At 53.5% G+C, this 22,936-nt stretch overlaps 1 protein-coding gene across 1 annotated transcript in view; it reads left to right on the top strand.

Moving 5' to 3' along the window:
* The window catches only part of GALNT2 (polypeptide N-acetylgalactosaminyltransferase 2), a gene marked incomplete at its 3' end in the record, with an annotated part of 175,128 nt that extends 163,328 nt beyond the window's left edge, over positions 1–11,800 (top strand). The window contains exons 12-16 of the mRNA XM_079703673.1: positions 214–306; positions 661–744; positions 2,656–2,782; positions 7,240–7,359; positions 11,645–11,800. Of these exons, the coding sequence (XP_079559799.1) occupies positions 214–306; positions 661–744; positions 2,656–2,782; positions 7,240–7,359; positions 11,645–11,800 (580 nt within the window). The remainder of the gene's footprint in view (positions 1–213; positions 307–660; positions 745–2,655; positions 2,783–7,239; positions 7,360–11,644) is intronic.
* Between the last annotated feature and the right edge of the window lie 11,136 nt (positions 11,801–22,936).

Below are 22,936 nucleotides of genomic sequence, written 5' to 3'. Positions count from 1 at the left end.
TTCAGTGAGCGCCTGCGGAACGCCAGCTACCCTGATATACAACCCGGGGGCTGGGGAGCAGCCTGCTCTCTGCTCCGCGAGCACCACCGCTGGGCCATCAGGCCCCCCTCCCCGCCAAAGCACCCTCCTTACCAGCACTTCCTCGGTGCAGACAGGACGCCACTGACAGAAAGATGGCAACGCACAGCTCAAGGAGATGTGTTTTGTTTCTAGGAACACCCGCCGGGCAGCAGAGGTCTGGATGGACGAATACAAAAACTTCTATTACGCAGCAGTGCCTTCTGCCAGAAATGTCCCGTATGGAAAGTAAGTGTGACTCGTGCCCTCTCTTGCTGCTTTGCCTGGGATCCGTGTGTGTGTGTGTGTGTGTGTGTGTGTGTGTGTGTGTGTGTGTCGGCAGGGTGGTCAGCCCACACCCCAAGCAGCGTTCTGTGGCCAGAGTTGAGAAGAGCCACCAGGTGTTAAAGGGGGACCCTACCCAAGGCAGGCGAGGGCCCTCTCGGGAGGTGCCTGGGAGACAGCAGGGTCCTGGGGACAGAAGTGTGGACGGTCCGGTCTCCACCGCCTGCCCTGGCTCTTGTCTCATCGGCAGATCTCTGGCTTTGACGTAGAGCCCGTCTGTTCTTTACATTTATAAAGAAATCTTGTTCCCTTCTGCAGTATTCAGAGCCGATTGGAGCTCAGGAAGAAACTTAGCTGCAAGCCTTTCAAATGGTACCTGGAAAATGTCTACCCAGAGCTAAGGTGAGGCCCCGGGGCCGGGCTCTGCCAGCGGGCACAGGGCCTGGAGGTGGTGGAGTGCAGACCGTGCTCGGGGCGAGAGGCTGGGAGCGGGGCCCCAGCGCTGTCCCCAGGCCCCCCGAGATGGGCTCCCTGAACTGCCGCTCTCTGGGGCTTCCCCTCCTGTTCCTCACAGACCTAGAAACCCTCCCAGGTGTCACTTCATGCAGCTCGTCCCCCTGGCGAGATGACGGGGCTCTGTGAGTGGCCAGAGGGGCAGCCCTCAGGCCCTCCCTGCCCGGGCCTCACCCTCCCGGCTCCTCTTGCCCTGGAGACCCCAGGCTAAACCAGCTCCATCCCCTCCCCGCCTGTGGGCCAGCAGGTAACGATGCCCAGCAGAGGCCCAGAGGATGGCCTGCCCGGGGTGCCCCCTCCTCCAGGCTGGTTTTGACCTCGTGTCACGGGAGTAACCACGCTGGCCCCCTGCTTCCCTCCACGAGGACTGATGACACAGAAATACTCCTGAGCTGCCCTCTACACCTGGCCTGCCCTTTTAAACGGCTGCCCGCTCGAGGCCTGAGGGAGCGCTGATGCTCATCAGAGGACCTGCCGGTCTGCGGGCTTCAGGCCGCACCTGAACTCCATCTTCTTAAAGGGCTTGCCAGATGGGTTTTGCCTCGAAGTGGCACATTCCTTTTCCCGAATATTCCAGTGCACTTTATAGCAGGTCACGTGTCTCGAGCACAGGGGCTGTGACTGCAGGAGTCACCACCATCCTCTTGTGTGCTGACGGGCCCTTCAGAGCCCTTGTCGCGGAGATTTGAGAGTCAGGTCCCGCGGCCTGTCCCCTGCTATTCACTCCCATCGCCCTTTGGCTCCCTCTGCTTTTAAAGGGAAGCCGTGCCCGCCATGCCCTGAGGGGAAGGGGAAGGAGCAGAACATCCTCTCTCTGTCCCCTCTGGGAAGGACATCACCAGTGGGACGCCCCTGGTCATTGCCTCTCCCCTGGTCGACCAGAGGCTTCACAGCAGTGGGCTGTAGCCCCTAACGGCGCCCACTTCGCTTTTGCTGTCACAGTGGCCTGTGACTTGGTGACGAGACTCCCGATGCAGTGACATTAAAGCACAGTTTCGCCCTGAGGTCCCCTGTGATTTGGGGCGACTTTGGGCCCTGCACCACCTGAGACCACATCTCAAGCGTTCACACCACGGCGGTGGGTGGACCTGCTGCCCTGTCCATGCCCGGCAAGGGGGACGCCAGCCCCCCTGATGTTCGCGTGTGTCAGTGACACTTGCTGCCATCCACCGCCTGCTTCCCGTGGGCCCGGCCCTGCGCTGAGTGCCAGGGTGCGGTGCTCCACGGCTCTCGCGGCGGCCCTGCGGGGAAGGACCGTGCAGAGAGGGCACGAGGCTGGAGAGGATGAGTCTGACCGGCGCACGGCTGGTCCGCAGCCAAGGCGGGGCTCGGGCTCGAAGCCTGCCCCGTCCCCCATTGTGCTGCCTTGCTCTGTCTGTACCAGGCCACCTGACAGACCCACCTGTGGTCTCCCCTCTATTAGGTAAGGGCCAATCCTAAGTCTACTGGAAAGTTCCAGGCAGCAGGATCTGACCACATTAACTGCTTTCCTAAATGACTGTCAGCAGCTAACCCTGAAGAGACAAGGGGCTTTTTCTTTCCCGAAAACTGTCCCTGGTACGACATAGAAAGAATGCTTAGACTTAAAACCTGCACTTAGGGTTAGGAGTCGAGAGGCTCAGAGCTGTGCTGTCTCGAGGGCACGGCCAGGCCTGCACTGGGGGCAGCACGTGGCCTGGTGGCAGCCTTCTTGCCGCCCGACCCCGTCGTGAGACAAGGGCTCTGAGCACGGGGGGGTGGGGGGCAGGCACGGAGCCCGCGGCCCTCAAGCCCAGCAAGTGACTGTCTCCTTGGTTTCAGGGTTCCCGACCACCAGGATATAGCTTTTGGGGCCTTGCAGCAGGGGACCAACTGCCTGGACACTTTGGGACACTTTGCTGATGGCGTTGTCGGAGTTTATGAGTGTCACAACGCTGGAGGGAACCAGGTATGTGCACGGGGGCACCAGGGAAGGGAGCCCGAGGCCACATGTCCTGCTGCCACCCTCCTCCTGCGATGGCTGCCCCCTCACAGCTGGCCTCGGGGCCAGAGGGGACATCTCCTGGAGCTGCCTTCTGCCTTGGGTGGGCTGGGCTGTGGCTGCAGGGCCACGTGGCCTCCCCTCCCCATCGCCGTCCTGCCCGGCCATGTGCTCATCCCAGGGCCCCTGTCTGCGTCTGCACCTGCCCATGTCCCTGCTCACAGACGCTTAACCATGGCCGCCAGGGCTGCCTATTAGATGATATCAAGCTTAGATCTGAAACGCCCACCCCCTCGGTCCTCGTGGAAAAGGAGGGAGGTAAGTGAGGGCTTGACAGGCCCAGCCATGGCCTGTGTGTCCCAGAAGAACAGGGCTCTAGAAGGTGCTTTTCCCATGAGACAGTAACAGGTGTTTGTTAAAATGAGGGCCTCGTAAACAAAAATGGCTGGGCGATGCTGGGTACGCTCGTCTCCTACTCTGGGGGGCCTGCCGTTTTTTTTTTTTGTTTTTTTGGTTTTTTTTGAGGTACGCGGGCCTCTCACGGCTGTGGTCTCTCCCATTGCGGAGCACAGACTCCGGACGCGCAGGCTCAGCGGCAATGGCTCACGGGCCCAGCCGCTCCGCGGCACGCGGGATCCTCCCGGACCAGGGCACGAACCCGTGTCCCCTGCATCGGCAGGTGGACTCCCAACCACTGCGCCACCCGGGAAGCCCGGGCCTGCCATTTTAAACAAAGGCATTTTAACTCAGTGTATCCCAGAGCCTCCTTTAAATAGAACTGTTTCAAAAGAGGGCGCCTGCCTTTGTGTGAAGTTGGCTGTTCCCCATCCTCCCAAGGAGCGTCTGGGCAGACGGCAGCCCCAGACTCTTGGCCTCCTGTCTCTTCTTGGTGGTGCTGTCTTCGCAGCTGCCCGGCATGGCCCAGGCCTGGTAGATTAGACAAGCGAGGCATGGGGAGGGGGCAGCCCCCATCCAGCTCTGGCCACTGTCCCAGGCAGATGACCTCCCTGGCTCTTGAGCCGAAGAGCTTTTGGGAAACATGGGTATCAGGTCCCCCGCCCGGATAGCCTAATTTCGTGAGTCTGGGGTCAGAGAGCATCAGGGTATTTGAAAGCCCCCAGGGTGGGTGACCCCACGTGAGCGCTGGGCAGGGAGGGCTTCCCAGCAGGAAGGATGCAGGGGCAGGTCACAGCAAGGCGGTGCGCCGCTTCCAGCCCTGCCGTCCCCCGAGGACCAGTCTGGGCCAGCGAGCCGCTTCCAAGATCAGGCCACCCAATAGTCCTTTGTGTGGCTGACGAGAATGTTCTAGATCTGCACCACCTAGCACAGCAGCCACCAGCCACCTGTGGGTGGCGAGTGTGACGGGATGTACAGTTCTCACTTTGTTTAACTGTAATTCGCTTAGCCAGGCGCGGCTGGGGCCCCGGGGAAGCATCCTGTGGAGGTCGGAAGCCAGGGCCGCAGCGGCTGCCTCAGGTGGTCCCCTTGCGAACCTTCCAGAGCGAGTCCCGTCTGAACCGAGGGCAAGTGGGCCCCGGGGATGAGAAACGAGGGGTAAACGGCATTTTCTTATGGAAAATCGGGCCCGTGCTCCGGAAGAATAAGGTGTGTCATCTGGTTTCTGGCTGGGCCTCAGCAGACACACAGGAAACGGGGAAATTTAAGAGTGGCAGCTCAAAAAAGTGTTTCTTAAATATTCATGCACTTTATTTTGCAAATTCAGATCACTGAAATGCGCAAGAAGAAAGTGGTAGCTATCTCTGCTGTTTGCAGAGCTGAGTTAGTTTTTCTGGAATTCAGTGTAAAACCTGCTTTAAAATAATGAAGCACGCCATAGCAAGAAGATTGTAGAAACCTTCAAACGTGAGCTTTCACTGGGGATCAGCAAAGCCCCCAATACTTTCCAACACCTGCTTCCAAGAACAACCGAAAACCCCTCTCCGTACAGTCATCCCACCCATCACTCCTCTTACCCAAGTGGGGACGGGGTCTTTTTGTCACTGGATCACACAGATGGTCTGCTCCTTCCTGGGACCTCTGTGGTACCTGGTGGTGCTTTGAAAGCACCCCATTCCGCCCCACCCCCCTGTGGAAGGACAACATCATGGAAGATTGGAACCAACCCTCAGGGCCCGGCATGTGGCCCTTCTGATAAGGCTCTGCAGACTTGATCCAAGAGCCCCCAGGGACAGGTGGGCACAGGTGTGCACAGGGCTTCCAAGTTTGGGCAACGGTGGAAAACAGACCAGGCAGGTTCTTCTACCCCAGGATCTTTCAGAGCCTTTGATGGGCTACTAGTGAATCTGCAAGAGAGACACGGGGTCCAAATGCAGTGTTTCCCAAATTTACTTGACCTAGAATAAACTTTTCATAGAATTCCTCACAGAGTACGCTTGGAGAAACCCTAATTAAAAGGTGAGAGGGCTTCCCTGGTGGCGCGGTGGTTGAGAGTCCGCCTGCCGATGCAGGGGACGCGGGTTCGTGCCCCAGTCTGGGAAGATCCCACATGCCGTGGAGCGGCTGGGCCCGTGAGCCATGGCCGCTGAGCCTGCGCGTCCAGAGCCTGTGCTCCACAACGGGAGAGGCCACAACAACAGTGAGAGGCCCACGTACTGCAAAAAAAAAAAAAAAAGGTGAGAAAGTTGAAGATGAGGGGACTGCCCAGTCTGACTCCCTGTTAGGGGACAAGGAAGCCCGCCCACAGGCCAAGGGGCTTGCCCTTCCTCTCCTGGATGGTGGCCCGAGCCCACCCCTCCCAGCTGGACCTGTGTGTCACCACTGGCTGGGGGAGGGGTGCACGTGTGGCCTCCAGGTGTTAATGCTTTCTTTTTTTAAGATTTGATGAAAGTTCATAATGATGCAATTGACAAGGAAATTTAGTTATTTCTGAGATACACATTTTAAAGTAATAACTAGAATTATGACTTCTAACATTATACCAGAACAGAACATATAAGATTTTTAGAAATTTCATGCAATGTCTGAAACATTCATATTAACATATTTCCATACAAATAACCAAAAGAAAGTTTAGTATTAGTTGTTTTTTTGACACGTATGCACTGATGCGTGTAAAATTGATGACTAATAAGAACCTGCAGTTAATGCTTTCTTGATAACAGAGCATCTGCTCCAAGGTGATTCAGGTACTGAGCAGTGAGGCTTCTCAGAACGTTCTGTATTCCTTCCCTTAGCTCTGTCCCCTGAGGACAGAAAAAAGAAAACCACCTCTCCCTAGCACTTAATCGTGCCTAAAGTTACATGACACAAGCACTAGTGTGATACCTGCTCTCCCACGGGGGAGGAAGCCTCCAGAGGGCAGGGCCTGGCCTGTGTGTTCACTGCCAGGAGTCCGAGTCATTGCAGGCACTCGGCGGACAGTCACTGGGTGGATGAACGGACAGACAGATGGACAGATGACTTGCAGCAGCTTTCCTGGGCGTACAGCAGAAGCGGGGCACGGGGAGGGCACCCCCTGTGGGATTCTGAGTTGGAAGAGGCCTCGCTGCTTCTAGATCCTGAGGGCTCACGTGGATTTTATCCCTTTGCAAGTGTCACGTCCTCGAGTGACGGTCAGAAGCCTCACCCTCCTGTCTCCGCCATAGCCCTGCCAAGAGCAGGCTCCCTACCTCCTCTCCCGCCTTCCACCCTGTGATCCCAGTCACCCATCGTGTCCCCTCCCCAGCCTCCTGCCCTTTCAGACGCTCTTGTTTAGTGTTCAGAATAAGTAGTTCTGCTCTCAGCTCTTAAGGGATGTGTGTCTATTTTTTAAGATCATAGGCAAGTTATTTCAGCACTCTCTGGCTCAGTTTTCTCATCTGTAAAATGGGGATAATAATAGCTTCTCATAGGGCTGTTGTTGAAAGGGCTTAAAACAGTGCCAGACACATCATAGGCACCGAGGGTACAAATACCTGGATCCATTCCTAGGGACCTCACAGAGCTTCCCAAGCATCAGTAGGCCAGCTTAGTGCTCAGTGATGAGGTTAAGTGTGCTGCACGTGGTTTATAATTTCACACGTGACAAGCCACAGTCATAAACGCTGTTTCCAAACCACACCCGTGTCGGGGCAGAGTCATTCCAAGGAAATGTTGACCCTGAACTGTCCACCTTGTGGGTAACCAAGCTGGAGCTGCAGCATTCACAGCCCACAGTTAATGATGGAAGATGGGGTGTGGAGCTCTAACCTGCATTTGGGCTTAAGTTCTTACTACTGTTGGCTTAGTGCTCAGTTAGTTATGAGGCTCCCCGACACCCCCGGTTGGAGACTTGCTCTTAGGCACAAAGTCCTTCGTTGGCCCTGAGCTGGTCAGGGCTTCTGAAGCCTGTTCCCCACGTGCCGTCCCCTCTGGGGCCCTTCCTTGTTGCATCCTTCACCCCGCAGCCCCGCAGGCCGAGCCCTGACCTTGGCTTTGTGTTGCAGGAATGGGCCCTGACAAAGGAGAAGTCGGTGAAGCACATGGACTTGTGCCTGACCGTGGTGGACCGGGCGCCTGGCTCCCTCATAAAGCTGCAGGGCTGCCGGGAGAACGACAGCCGGCAGGTAGGTGCCGGCCGGGGACCAGCCCGGGCCCAGCTCCCCCATCCCCCCCAGGGCCTGGATCACAGCGGGGACACTGGGTGTTCACAGGCGGCACCTTCTGACTCGCGCTGTTCTGCGTCCCCGCATGGAGCCCCTGGCGAGCGCTGGGATACCTGAGGGGCGCAGGGCGCGGGCTGGTCCTTCTGCCGGGAGGTCACCGTCCTGGTTATTCCTCCCCCTCTGCATCCATCTGTTTATGTTTGGTCTGTCCTCTAACAGGCTGTAGAGGCAGGGCTGTGTTTCGAGGCTGCGTGTTCAGCTGCGCGGGTCTGTGAGGGCCTCCCCAGGCTGGGCACTGGGGCAGGGGGCGTCCCAACACCGGAGGCGGCTCCCCCCACCCTGGCGGCCAGCTGAGCCGGGCGGGGCCCTTCCTCAGACGTGGCCCTCGTGCCCAGGCGTGGGTACTGCGCCCAGAAAGGCTCTGTCTGGTGATGCCCAAGAACACCCAAGGGACGGGGATGCTGGTGGCCAGTGTGGGTGGGTCAGCACGCCACCGACCCCTGCACGGAGGCACAGACCCCTGGTCCAGGAAGGGGGGCGGTGCCCAGCGGTGTCACTGGCCCCTGGCTTCTCTGTAGCTGGAGCAGCCCAGCCAGTGCACCCCGCCAGGAGCGGTGCTGGCCCGAAACAGCGAGAGTTCAGCTTTGCTTTAAAAATGAAAATGTATGACTTTACTCACGAGAAGCTAATGAAACACTGACCTACAAACCAGCCTAGAAAAGGTACTGAGGTTCACGATAATGTCTCCAGAGGAAGTGTTTCACCCCGGTTCCCTTCCATTGCTGATGAACCCCCAAGCCCGAAAGGAAGACCTATATTTTATAAAAATATATATAAAGAGGCCTTTATTTCTGAAGCCAGAGGCCTGCTGTGGCTTATTTCCGATTATGTTCTCATTCTCCTCCCCACACCACTGGCCATTTTAAAGAGAAATTCCGCTTGTTTTTGTTTATTCATTAAGTATTTTTCCTTTTTAAGTTTACAAATTATAAACGATTAAGGTGCAACTGGATGAGACGTTACACGCACACTCGTGTTACTTTTTTCCAAACGGTTCAGAACGTATGTTTACCTCTTTGGCTGGTTTTCTCTGACCTGCGCCCTGGGGGTACCTTGGGGGCAGAGCCTTTCTTGGGCCTAGGGGGAGTGGCTAGTGCAACCCCCAAAGGACTTTCCCATGTGCCCACACGGGAGCCGGGCTTGTCATCTTCTGTCCCTCCTCACGAGACACACGGGTCTGGGGAAACTGAGGCCTGGGGCTGGCTGGAGCCAGGAGCCCACGTGGGCTTCCCACCCACCACTCCTTTCACAGAAGGGAAGCTGAGGCCCAGAGCCTGGGGTCCTCTCCAGGGTCCCCCAGGAGCACCGAGGCCCACACCAAGGTCCCCTGCTTGGAGCCCAGTTGTCAGGAAACACTTGAAAAGGGCCGTCTCTCCTCTGTCCCCACCGCCTGGTTCCGGGTGCCCCCCGCCCTGCTCTGCGGAACCCCAGCAGGTCCCTAAATGCCCATCTATGTTGACAGCCGTGGCACCCGAGTGAGAAGGAGGGGCTGGTAAACACGGAGGCCACTGTCTCCAGCCCCAGCCTCCTGGGACCTGCGTCGGGTGAGCATGGTGCTGGGCCAGGTGTCCTGCCCTGGCTGTAAGGGCAGGGGCGTCTAGGGTAAAGGAGGAATAAAGTGATGACTTTATCTGGGCTCCAAACCTTTGTTAAGAACAGACAGATGCTCCATCTCTGGAGGGGTCTTCTTTAGTGAGAGCTTGCTGTACGTCAAGGGCTGAAATGTTCCTGCCACCGTCTGGTTCTCACCCTGAAAGGCTCACGTCATAAGAGGGAGAAAGGCCTGCAAACAATGAGCTCTTCTGGGCGTGTGGCGTACGTAAGTGGGGATCTCTTAAACTGTCAACCCCGAGCCCTTCCTTGCCCGGTAGAGAATGTGTGGACCTTTCAGTAGAGCCTCTGCATCTGGGAATCTGCCCACCCCACCACAGCCCTCTGGGCCCAGGGCTCTGGGCTGCCGAGGCCGCCTCCCACGCACGGAGCTGGGGTTTGGGCATTTTTGAGGCCTTCCATCTGGCTGATGCTGTGACACAGGCAGAGCTCCCCAGGGAATGGAGTCAAAGTCCACCCATTCCAGATTCTTTGTCAAGCAAGCCCTGGCTACTCAGTGACACACAGATGTCGGCAGCACAGACACGCTTCACGTGACAGAGCAGGAGGAATGACAGCAAAGAGGGAACAGAAATGAAGGAGGAGGTGATGGGCAGGTGATGGGCGGTCCCTCTCCCTGTGCCCATCGGATTGCACTGCGTTTCACTGTTGGCAAAAACTCCAGGCCGGCAGGCTGGCTTAGCAAGCATCCCAGGGTCCCCACGGGAGCATCCTTGCAGGGCCCCTCCCTGCCTTGCTTTGCCTCCTTCCCACCTCATTCACTTGCCCTTTGAGAGGAGGCTCCTCAGCTAGTTCTCTCTCGAAGCTGCACTCCTCTTGCCAGTTGGAACATTGGCTTTCCAGGCACGTCTGTGTGTTTGTGTTAGGTGTGCATTTGCAGAGTCAAGGGGGAAAGGAAAGCAAGAGTAAGAAAATGTAATTCCACGATGTCCAAAGGATTTGCAAAAATACCAACGGAAAGGAGCTTCTGTGCATACAGTGTAAAAAATTAACTATAATGACAGACTGCATTAAGGAAGGGAGAGCTTTTCTAAGAAACAAGCATGTTACTTTTTTTTTTGTAAAGAACAAACATTAGAGATTGTTACATGGGGATAAACAACAGCGTGAGAGGCCCTCAGGTTTCCCACGGCTGGGTTGTGGGCTTGTTCGGTGGTTTGCCTGGCTGGTTTGGGTTTAGTGGGGCACAGGTGCGTACCCACAGGAGTACAAAGGCGCTACACCCTGGACTGTACAGGTGGCACACGCAGAACTCGGCAGGTAGCACTCGGGGACTTAGGCTAGCTGAGACAGGCTTCCACACACCCAGCAAGGTGGAGAGGGTGGAGAGACAGACAGTGGAGAGGTGGTCTCCGCAGCAGGGCATTCTGTCCACACAGGCATCCCTTTCCCTCCCATTGGCCTCACCCCATCCCTCTGGCACAGCACGAGGTCCTACGTGTAGGCGGGCACGCTGAGGGGCCCGGGCCCTGCACCGGCCTCAGCAGGGCTGCTTTCAACAGCCAGGGGCAGGCAGCCTGGGCCCTCCTGGAGCTGGCCTGGTTCCTGTGGCTGCTTCCTCGAGGGGAAATATCCTCAGATGAGGCCTTCTTGTGAAAGAATGCCAAGTCTCTGCAGGAAATTCCCCCATGTGGCGAGTCCTTAAGACTGAGGAGGGGCGGGGGCCCAAGCATGGGGCTTGGTCGAGGAGATGCCCGAAGAGGGGGAAGGATGGGGCAGGGAAGCGGTCTCCAGCAGGGCCCGGAGAGGAGGCTTGGGGCTGCAAACTAAGCGGAGAGTGCTGGTTTCTTCCTGGGCCCTCAGCGGACAATGTTTTGTTCCCGTGAAACAGGAGGGAAGGGGGCAGGGCACAACCTTTGAAAGAATGACATAGCCTGAGGACACGACATAAACCGATAAGAACCAAATGGGGCCAAGATGGCGGACAAGTTGACTTCCACTAGACCTTGAGCCCCAGTATACGCTCACTGTAACACATCAGCAAGCTAAATGACACACCCACAGGTGCCATGACAGTTCCAAGAGCGACCACAAGGGTCAAAAAGAGGGCGGGGGCCCAATTCTTGGAAATCCCCGCCCCTTCTCCAAAACATCTGAAATACTCTTACCACTCATTAGCCTATGGAATTACCCACCCCTATAAAAGCTGACAGCCTCAAACCCTGGTGCCACTCTCGCCTTCTGAGATGGCCCACACTGTCTGTGGAGTGTGTTCCTCTCTAAATAAATCCACTTCTTACCTATCACTTTGTCTCTCGCTGAATTCTTTCTGCGATGAGACATCAGGAACCTGAGCTTCATGAAGTCTTGAGACAAGGTGTGTGATCTCAGTTGGAAGACTGTGGGTTTTGGCCTGGTTGGAGTTCCAGCCACATGGGTTCAGGTCCCAGTCAGGGTTTTGGCCGGGTTCGAGTCCCGGCCACGTGAGTTCACGTCCCAATCTGAGGTGCGTGGTTTCACCCGGGCTGCTGCGGATGCCCGTCCATCCTGGTCAGAGACCTTGTTATGAGAGCAGCCCCACTGTGCCCTCTCCTGGCGGCGTCCCTGCTGTAAGGTGTTCTCCTGTCTTTTGCAGAAATGGGAGCAGATCGAGGGCAATTCCAAGCTGCGGCACGTGGGCAGCAACCTGTGCCTGGACAGCCGCGGGGCCCAGAACGGCGGCCTGAGCGTGGAGGTGTGCGGCCCCGCGCTGTCCCAGCAGTGGAAGTTCTCGCTCAACCTGCAGCAGTAGAGGAAGCCGCCCGCGTCCTCCCGCGCCGTCGGGCCCGACGTTATTGATTCTGTTTCTTAAACTTTCGGAGAAACTATATACCTCAGTATTCCATCACGGTCTGAAGGTCGGAGGACCTCGGCGCGAGGCGGGCGGCACCGGGGCGGTGAGGAGGCGGAGCTGGCCCACCCCGACCCAGGGCCCCGCCGCCCCTGCCCGCCCCTGCCCGCCCCTGCCCACCCCGTGCCCCGCGGATGGATGCGGGAGCCCCACACCTGCGGGCGGCAGGACCGGGAGGGAAGGGGCAGCGGCCGCAGCACAGCTAGCGGAGCTCTCCAGCCTCCACTTCGATCCGCCGACAGCACGTCCGGTTTACATCCGGGTCACGGCCACGGTCACGTCACGGCGTTTGCCCTACCCCGCCCTCCCAGCTGTCTTCCCGGCGCAGACCCCCTTCCACGTGGCGTACCTGCTCTCTTCAGATATGAACTTTGCTGTGGTGGGACACTGCACACAGACATGTATGAAGAAAGAATGTACGGTCAGTTCCTATGGTTTCTGTAGGTCACCCTCATCGTGTAAGTTGTCCGCAAAGCAGATCACAGCGTGAGGAGGAGGGGCCGAGCCCTTCGGGGCCCGAGGGAGGAAGCGCCTCCTTTGCCCCCGGAGCCTTATAGGTGGGTAGGTCCTGCTGTGGCCGCCACCCTGGGAGGCTAGCCCTGCCCCGAGGCCCGGACCCCGGCGGCATCTCGGTTTGGCTTCAGCTGGGAGTCGTGTCATGCTCTGTGTCGGAATCCACTTTTCGTGCCCTTGGTGTCTGTAAACCCTGAATGGGTTACTTAATTTGACAAATTATTGCTTTGGGTCTTTGTAAATTACATTTCTTTTCTCTAAGGATAAAATGAGTAAAAAAGAATCTGCCAGCTCCCAGTGATGGTGGGAAGCTGTCACAGGCAGCATTGGGCTCATGGTGAGGACCCTGGTGTGCTGGCACCACTGTGAAGGCCACCTGGGCCCAGTCCTGCCTGCCTCAGGGGTTTTGGGTCAAGAATTAGGAAAAGTGAAAACCAAACAACACCCGCTCAATGATGCTTAGGATTCAGGGCTCAAAACAGGAGCTTTGTGGCTTAGGAGGCGTATGTCAGTATAAACCACAAGACTGTCGTGAACTAAAAGTAAAGCAGGAAGAGAGGCCTGGTCACTGCCCTGACACCCAGGCGTGTCCCCGCAGAGCTCTCCTTGCCTCCGAGGTGCCCCCACGCAGGGGTAGCCCAGCCACAGACCCCACAGGGCGCCCCAGTCACTCTCGTGGTCACTGCCTTCCTGCGCCCCCCTCAACCCAGCACTTCGTCACACAGATGCCCAGTGTCCGAGAGGTGTCACACGGGCACACCTTCAGGTCCCTCTGGGAGGGCCTGGGAGGTCACAGAGAAGTGGCCCCAGAAGGTTCTGCCAGGTTGACACTGGCCAAGTGCAGCTCTCTCCTGCCTGTTTCTTCTAGAAAAGGGGATGTTGGTCTTTCTTCCCCCACTGCAGAAGCCCCCCATGTGTTTGCTTTATGACGGTGGGCTCGGGCCTGGAGGCATGGCTGGGTGACTTTGTCCTGCGTTTTTTGCCCCCTGCCGACCAACCAGGTGTATTTTCGGTGGACCGGGAGGCCATAGCTGGATTAACTTGGCACAACTCTATCTTCAGAGGCTGATCATGGCCACCAGTAGGCTCTTAGGGAGAGTCCTGGGCACCTGTGCAAGGCTGCTGAGCACAGGTGGGGCAGGAAGCAGTCACCAAGCCCCTGGGTTCCGTTGTCAGGCAACTTCTACTGTTAGGCAAAAAATCCCATGGATGGAAAACAAATTTGGCTTTAAAGTAACACGAATTTTAATCAGGTTCTTGACAAATTTTTTGCCCACACACCTCCACCCCACCCAGAAGTCTTACCAACCTTTGTACCATTGAGATGGGTCCCCCCGGGCCCTTGGGGGGCAGCTCCCCATCCCTGAGGTGGTAGGGTTGGCGGCCTTGGATGGTGTGGGCGTTGTGAGCTGAGGTGGGCTAGGAGGGCTCCCTTGGGTGAGCTATGTTTACATGACACAGTGTGCCAAAGTGACTTACTGTGGCTGCATTACTTTTTAGTCATCGGGACTGTCCCCCGCTCCCACTCTTGTTTTTACAAGTAAAGATTCTTTCCTAAAAGCCCTTGGAGCAAAGCGTGGCGAAGTTAGTTGTCTTCTCTGTGCTGGTCTTTCTTATGTCTTCATAAAAGCTAAAATGATGGTATCTGTGATATGTTTTGCAAATTCAAAATATAGTTTGGTAATTTTTTTTTTCCAGTTGATTTTTAAAAAGAACTGCTGTACAGAGCTTGTACTTCGTCCATTTTATAGATGGAAACCATCCTTGAAAATTGTTTAACTTAAATAAAGAGGAGATACTTTATAGATACGCTCTGCTGGCGGCTGCACTCACTCTTGGTCTTCATAGGATGGACTTGACTGGTGTTTGGGGACTGTGATTATGGTCTCTCTTGGGAGAGGGGTGCTGCTCGATTACCATATCTTATCACACTTTTAAAATGGTTCACCTTTTACTGCTGTACCTTTTGATGTTTATTCTTATTTGGAATAATAGCCGTTATCATCTGTGGAGTATTTATGATGTGCCAGGCCGCACTCCAAGCGCTTAAATACATCCTCATTGTCTTCTCACAGTAACCTGGGAGATAGCATTATGGGCTGCATTTTACAGTTGGCTGGGGAAGTTTTACAGTTGGCTGGGGAAGCTGGTGCTTGAAGCTGCTGGCCTGCTCAGGGTCACAGGCTAACCTGCCCAAGGTCACGCCACTCCTAAGTACTCCCCTGGCCAGCCTCAGGCGCTGAGAGCCAAAGCCTGCCCTCCAAACCAGGGCAGGGGAGAGGCTGAAGGGCCAATATCGTCACAGCTTTTAGAGTATTTTAAATCCTTATACTATTTACCAGTTACCCGGGCTCTCCAGTTCCATCCCAGGCAAACTTGAGTCCTTGCCCCTCTTCCTGGGCCTTTAAAAATACCTTCCTTTGGACAACCCCACGGGTGTGTCAAGGAAACACAATACTGACCAATTCTTTAGCAATTTGGGTTGCAACTGGGGAGGCTGAAAAGATGGCCCCAATGAGTGTTTTGAACCTTCTGGAGGCCCTGTTTCTGCATCCTTTCTGCATTATTTGAGACAACCAAAATTTGCTCCACTGCCATCTGAGAAACAAGAAGAGCTCTTAGCATAATTGTGCAGTACCCATCAGAGGCCTTTAGGAATTGTGTGTGTGTGTGTGTGTGTGTGTGTGTGTGTGTTTCCTGCTTTGACAACAGGAATTTTCTGAGAAACTCTATGTTGCCCTGATGCCCTGGAGACCTAAGAGCAGGGGGAACGTGTTAAATGCCAGAAGAAGAGGATGAGCAGAGTGTCTGGCAGGCTCAGGGTGGGGCGTTTGGAGACAGGATTGGGTCAGTCTGGCCAGAGGTGGAGTCCGGCATGCTGAGGAAAGACTTTGGGCCGATTCTGGGGGGAGGGGAGCTATATGAGCCTTGGACTAGAGCAGGGAGGATCAGATTTGCAAAAATATTTAGAGTAAGGGACTTCCCTGGCGGTCCAGTGGGTAAGACCCCGCACTCCCAGTGCAGGGGGCCTGAGTTCGATCCCTGGTCGGGGAACTAGATCCGGCATGCATGCCGCAACTAAGAAGCCCGCATGCCGCAACTAAAGATCCCACGCACCACAACTAAGACCCGGCGTGGCCGAAATAAATAAATAAATATTTTAAAAAATATATTTAGAGTAAAATACTTAACCCACCTCGGCTCTTTGATTCTGCAGTATATTTCACGTTTTAAAAAATATTCAACCAGAAAAATAAGATGTTTGCACGTCCTCTTCTGTCCACATACTTACCTGAAAGAAAAAAGAAAATTTTCTTCCTAGATGTTCTTACATATTCCTGAGCAACTTACTAATAATACAATATATATGTATTTGATTTTATGTATTATGTGTGCTTTCACGTGATAAACGTGTCAAAAAGCCTTTGCATCTGTGGGGTCCCAAAGAAGTAATGAGAAATATTCCTCCAGCAGTTCCCACCTGAGCACCTGCGGGCCTGGCCCTGGGTGCTGGGCAGGGGCTGCGGAAAAGACCGTCATGGTCCCTGCCACAGGTTACACCCCCAGGGGAGTCCGACTTTGAACCAGATCTTGAACACAGGAAAATAGACTGAGTCACAGCAAGGTGCTGGCCTCCTGAAGGTCATGGAAGGAATCCTCGGGGTTGGGGGGGGGGCAGGGGGGGTGTTGAGGGGCGGCGGTTTTGTTCACCGTCGAGGGCCAAGATGTGAGAACTCAGGGTGGCCGGTGCAGGCTCACTGAAGAACTTCCAGAAATTAACTGTCCATGGTGCTCTTGAAGTGTGCAGAATTCTCCACTGAAGCACTTTCAGTGAAGAGTGTCAGAAATCCAACTGAATGTAGTATAAATTGAGAGACATTTATTATCTCATATAACAGGAAGGCCCAAGGTGACAGGGTTCTGGGTTGGTCCTGGGACGTGACTTCATCGTGAGCAACTACCCTCGTCTGCCCGACCGTGCCCTCCCCCGTCCCCCCTAGACGCGGGAAAACCCTCAGCGAGAAGGAAGCATTTCCTGCTGCCCTGTGCGTCTTTCTCCTTCTTTCCTGCCCTCCCGCCAGCGCAGACACCCCTTTCCCAGTGATCACCCCACCTGCACAGAACCTCTCGGGCCCCACTGCCCAGAACCCAGCACTCAGGTGCCAGGGCAGGGGGCAGCAGTCCGCTCCCAGCGCCACCGCCCTGCGTCCTGGGGTGGGGTCTGCCGGCGGAGAGGACAGGGCGGGGCAGCCGCTCGGGCGGGCGCAGCACCTGCCGCATTCGCCGTCCCTGAAAGACGGCTGGAAGTGGCCGGACGGCCGGGGCGGCCACGCGGTCACAGGTTCCTGCGTCCTCGGTGGAAGGCAGCTTCACCCTGGTCCTCTGGTGTCTGCTGGCCACGTGGGGCCTCTTCGTTTTCAAGTGAGTGAGATGTATGGCTTGGGGTCGCAAAGACGAATGATATTGAGACGGTTATCAAAATATGTTTATGTGTTTCTGAATGCGTTAAATAACGAGGCCTCATGTCTGATAGCTGCCATAATTTCCAAGTAGTGATTAGCGTAAGCAGTAGTTTGAAAAATCTACAATTAATGTGATGTGAAGATATCTGTGATGTGTGTGTGTGTGAGCAAGCTTCCAGTTCATTGGCTACGTACGTTCAGTTGGAGGTAAAACAAAATAAAGCTTCTGGAAAACTCGTAAGAATCTCGGAGTAGATGACACCTGTGACCCACAGCTGTGCTCTGGGACCAGCTCTGCGCCTCGGCGGCCGCGTCTTCTCCCTGCAGGACAGAAGGAGGTGGGGCAGCGCGAAGCAGGGGAGAACCGCAGGGCAGGGCAGTCGGGAGCTGCGCAGGGCCCGAGCTGACCTTGACCCTGGGCCTGGCTCCAGCCCTCTTTCTGAGGGCCAAGTGGGACAAGCCTGTTGCCCAGGTTACTCGCAGTGAGACTGTCCTGCTCCTGGTCCAGCGGGAGGGCAAGGAGCCCGGGCAGGACGCCGTGGTTGGGGGGGCTGGCGCCAGGGAAAGCTGGTGGGGGGGGCGGGGCAGCGTGGGGAGGGAAGCTTGGGGTGTGCTGTGAGCACCGAGGGGCCCTCAGCGCCGTTCCTGCCTCCCAGCCCCCGGGTCAGCACAGGAAAGTCACTTTACCGGGTCTGAGAGGGGGGCAGTTTGCTCGCCTCACAGGGTCACGGTCACGGCGAGATGCGGCCCGTGAGATGTAAGAGCATCCCCGGCGAGGCGGGCCTCACGGCGGGCGACGGTGGGCGCCTGCGGTCGTACAGGGAGGGGCCTGGACAGGGGCCCCGGGGGAGGCTTGTTACAGGTGCTGAGTTGCCCGCGACATGTCACTGCCTGGCTGGGGGGCGTGGAGCCTGCTGTCGCGTCGCCCCTGAGCGGCCGCAGAAGAGGAGGCGGGAGGCACGGGCCCCGACGGGGAGGCTGAGTCCCGACCGGGGAAGGAGAGACCCCGACGAGGGCCAAGCGAGGCAGGGAAGGGGCGCGCCAAGCCAGGCCCGGCCGCTGCCCAGCGATCATGGGCGCAGGGACAAGCGCGTGGGCTCGCCACCAGGGCCGACGACCAGCGGGCAGCGGGTGACGGCGCGTGGGGTGGGCGGACAGAGGCCGCGCACGCAGTCAGGCTGGGGTCTGTGGGCCAGGCTGGCGGCCCGGAGGCTTTGCAGAAGAAGGGAGGGAGGGAGGATGGATCCCACTGCCCTCCAGCCCCTCCGACAGGACGGCCGCCGGGACTCAGGGCGGCTAAGCGCCTCTGGGTTTCCAGGGCTCCCCTCCCCGTGGCCATGCGCCACCAACCACAGCGAGAACGTGGCCCACGTGTCTACCATCAGGGACAACAGGGACCTGAAGAGCTGGGGTGGGGGGGACACAGCTGACAAGTGACGACACGAAACCACTGGGCCAGCTTTTCGGAAGTAGAAAGTGTATGGAGGCTCGTTAGGGACTGAATTGTGTCCTCTCCCAAATCCATATGTTGAAGTTAGGACCTCAGCATCCTAACCCCCAGGACCTCAGAATGTGACTCTATTTGGAGACAGTCTTTAAAGACGGGAGTTAAAATGAGGCCATCAGGGTGGCCCTATTCCAGTATGACTGGTGTCCTTATAAGAAGAGGAGATTAAGACACGGACAAGCACAGAGGAAGGACCAACAAGAGGACACGGGAGAAGACGGTCGTCTAATAGCCAAGGAGGGAGGGCTTGGAAGGGACCAACCTGCCAACCCTTTGATCTCCGACTTTTAGCCTCCAGAATCATGAGAAGATAGATTTCTGTTGGCTAAGCCACCCAGCCTGTGGTACTTTGGTTTGGCAGCCCTAACAAACTAATGCCAACCTTGGTACCAGGAAGTGAGATGCTACTGTAACAAATACCTAAGAAGTATGGAAGGGGCTTTGGAACTAATAGTGGGCAGAAATGGAAGAGTTTCGAGGAGCGTGTTAGATAAAGCCTGGGTCGCCTTGAAGAAGCTGTGGGTGTGAAAGGTGATCGAGAAGAGGGGGCCTACAGAGACCGCCTCTCTTGTCTTGGAGGAGCACACACACCATCACAGACAGGATGTGGTACAAACATGAATGTTGAAGGTGCCCCCGGTGAGGTCTCGGAAATGAGGAACAAGAGACGGGAAGGGGAAAGGAAGCTGGAGGAAGGTGCTCCCTGTCAGAGTGGCAGAGATCTCGGCTGCATCCAGTGTTTTGTGGAAGCAGAACCTGCAAGTGAACAGTGTGGACGGACAGCTGAGGAGGTTTCTTTTTCTTTGTTTTGTTTTTGTTGGTTTTTTTTGGCTGTGTTGGGTCTTCGCTGCTGCGCAGTGGGCTTTCTCTAGTTGCGGCGAGCGGGGGCTACTCTTCGTTGCAGTGCGTGGACTTCTCATTGCAGTGGCTTCTCTTGTTGTGGAGCATGGGCTCTAGGCATGTGGGCTTCAGTAGTTGTGGCTCGCGGGCTCTAGAGCGCAGCCTCAGTAGTTGTGGCACACGGGCTTAGTTGCTCCACAGCATGTGGGATCTTCCCAGACCAGGGCTTGAACCAGTGTCCCCTGAATTGGCAGGTGGATTCTTAACCACTGTGCCACCAGGGAAGTCCCACTGAGGAGGTTTCCAAGCAAAGTGTTGAAGGTGCAGCCTATTTTCTCCTTGCTGCCTATAGTAAAATTCAAGAGGAAAGAGATAAATTGAAGAGGGAACCAGAACGTGTAGATTTGGAAAATTCCCAACCGATCCACACTATAAAAAATGAGAAAGCTTGTGCTCTGGATAGAGCGCTGAGAGTGATGCTGGGCAGTGTTTGCTAAGAAGCTTATGGGCATGTGCCTGATGGATCCAATCAGCCATCTCAGCAGAAGCCAGGGTAGAGGAGAACTTCTCCAGGGGAGATCTGTGGAAGACCCTCTTGTTTGGTGGCTTAGACCCACCAGACCCAAGGTTTCTGAGAGTTTTATATTAGCAGAAATGCCACCAGCTTGGACGAAGGAGACCGAGACAGGATGAGATGAAGGAAAGGCTGTCCAGGATTCTATAGGACAGGACCGTAGCGCCAGCCCGGCAAACATGCCTCATCCTCCAGGCAGAGGGAAGAATGACCCTGAAGAGTGGTTTAAGGTTGCCGGTCACACGGCCCGGGGCACTGCTGGGGGGCAGAGCTGAGTCCTCTATTTCACTCCAGGGCTGAAGGGTCATGGCTGCCACCCTGGTGGACACAGAAAGAAGAACATGGAGCCAAAGAGGATTATTTTCTTTTAATTATTAAGTAGAGTTGGCTAACAGTATTATATTAGTTTCAGTTGTACAACATAGGGATTTGATATTTTTATAGATTACACTTCATTTAAAGTTATTATAAAATAATGGCTATGTTTCCCTGTGCTGTACAATATTTCCTGGTAGCTTATTTATTTTATACATAGTAGTTTGTATCTTTTAATCCCCTCCCCGTATCTTGCCCCATCTTCCTTCCCTCTCTCCACTGGTAACCACTAGTTTGTTCTCTATATCTGTGGGTCTGTTTCTGTTTTGTTATATTCATTTGTTTTATTTTTTTAGATTCTACATATAAGTGATAGCATACAGTATTTGCCTTTGTCTGACTTATTTCACTAAACATAATACCCTCTAGGTCCATCCATGTTGTTGTAAATGGCAAAATTTTATTCTTTCTTTTAAGGCTGAGTAGTATTCTATTCTATACACACACACACACGTATATACCACATATACATATATATACCACATTTTATGTATCCATTCATCTGTTCATGGACACTTAGCTTGGTTCCATATCTTGGTAATTGTAAATAATTCTGCTATGAACATTGGGTGCTTGTATCTTTTCAAATTACTGTTTTCATTTTTTTCAGATATATACCCAGGAATGGGATTGCTAGATTATATGGTAGTTCTATTTTTAGTTTTTTGCGGAACCTCCATACTGTTTTCCATAGTGGCTGCATCAATTTACATTCCCCCCAACAGTGTACTAGTGTTCCCTTTTCTCCACATCCTCGCCAACATGTGTTATTTTTTAACTTTTTGACAATAGCCATTCTGACAAGTATGAGGTGATATCTTATGGTGGTTTTGATTTGCATTTCTCTGATGATTAGTGATGTTAAGCATCTTTTCATGTGCCTGTTGGCCATCTGTATATCTTTTCTGGAAAAATGTCTATTCAGGTCTTCTGCCCATTTGTTTAATCAGGTTGTTTGTTTTTCTGATACTGAGTTGTATGAGCTGTTTATATATTTTGGATATTAACCCCTTATCATATCATTTGCAAATATTTTCTCCCATTCAGTAGGTTGTCTTTTCATTTTGTCCATAGTTTCCTTTGCTGGGCAAAAGCTTTTAAGTTTAATTAGGTCACATTTGTTTATTTTTGCTTTTGTTTCCTTTGCCTGAGGAGACAGATCCTTAAAAATATTTCTACAGTATCTCTCAAAGAGTGTTCTGCTTATGTTTTCTTCTAGGAGTTTTATGGTTTCCAGTCTTACATTTAGGTCTTTAACCCATTTTGAGGGTTTTTTGTTTTTGTTTTTGTTTTGTATATGGTGTGAGAAAAATGTTCTAATTTCATTCTTTTAGATGTAGCTGTCCAGTTTTCCCAGCACCACTTACTGAAGAGACTGTCTTTCCTCCATTATATAGTCTTGCCTTCTTTGTCATAGATTAATTGACCATAGGTGCATGGGTTTATTTCTGGGCTTTCTATCCTGTTCCACTGATCTCTATTTCTGTTTTCGTGCCAGTACCATACTGTCTTGATTACTGTAGCTTTGTAGTATAGTCCGAAGTCAGGGAGCCTGATTTCTCCAGCTCTGTTTTTCTTTCTCAGATTGCTTTGGCTATTCAGGGTCTTTAAGTTTCCATATAAATTTTAGGATTATTCATTCTAGTTCTGTGAAAAATGTCAGAGGTACTTTGATAAGGACTGCATTAAATCTGTAGATTGCTTTGGGTAGTATGGACATTTTAACCATATTAATTATTTCAGTCCATGGACATGGGATATTTTTCCATTTCTTTCTATCATTCAGTTTCCTTCATCAAAATCTTATAGTTTTTAGAGTATAGATCTTTTACCTCCTTGGTTAATTTTATTCCTAGGTATTTTATTCTTTTTGCTGCAATTGTAAATGGGATTGTTTTCTTGAATTCTCTTTCTTATAGTTCATTATAATGTATAGGAAAGCAACAGATTTCTGTATATTAATCTTGTATCCTGCAACTTTACTAAATTCACTTAGTAGCTCAAAAATTTTTTTGGTGAAGGCGTTAGGGTTTTCTCTATATAGTATCATATCATCTGCAAATAGGGACAGTTTTACTTCTTCCCTTCCAATTTGGATACATTTTATTTCTTTTTCTGGTCTCATTGCTATGGCTAGGACTTCCAATGCTATGTTCAAGAAAAGTGGCAAGAGTGGGCATCCTTTTCTTGTTCTTGATTTTAGAGAAAAGGCTTTCAGCTTTTCACTGTTGAGTATGATGTTAGCTGTGGGTTTTTAATAGAGGACTTTTATTATGTTGAGATATGTTCCCTCTATACCAGCTTTGATGAGAATTTTTATCATGAATGGATGTTGAATTTTGTCAAATATTTTTTCTGTGTCTATTGAGATAATCATGTGATTTTTATCCTTGCTTTTGTTATTGTGGTGTATCACGTTGATTGATTTGAGGATATTGAACCATCCTTGCATCTCTGGAATAAATCCCAGTTGATCATGGTGTATGATCCCTTTTATATATTGGTGAATTTGTTTGCTAATACTTTGTTGAGGATTTTTGCATCTATATTCATCAAAGATATTGACCTGCAATCTTCTTTCTTTGCAGTATCAAAGAGGATTATTCTTAAATTTGCCCTGGTAGGTTTCAGACTTCCTTTGGACTGTCACCCCTTTCTTCCTTCTAATTTCTCCCTTTTGGAATGGGAATGTCTATCCTGTGCCTGCCCCACCACTACACTTTGTTATAGCAGTCCTGACTGGCTAATACAGGCTGTTGCTCTCA

The sequence above is a fragment of the Hyperoodon ampullatus genome, assembly GCF_949752795.1.
Source record: "Hyperoodon ampullatus genome assembly, chromosome: 1".
Taxonomy (NCBI): Eukaryota; Metazoa; Chordata; class Mammalia; order Artiodactyla; family Ziphiidae; genus Hyperoodon; species Hyperoodon ampullatus.
The sequence above is the reverse complement of the archived record's forward strand: the minus strand, read 5'-3'. Positions and strand labels throughout refer to the sequence as shown.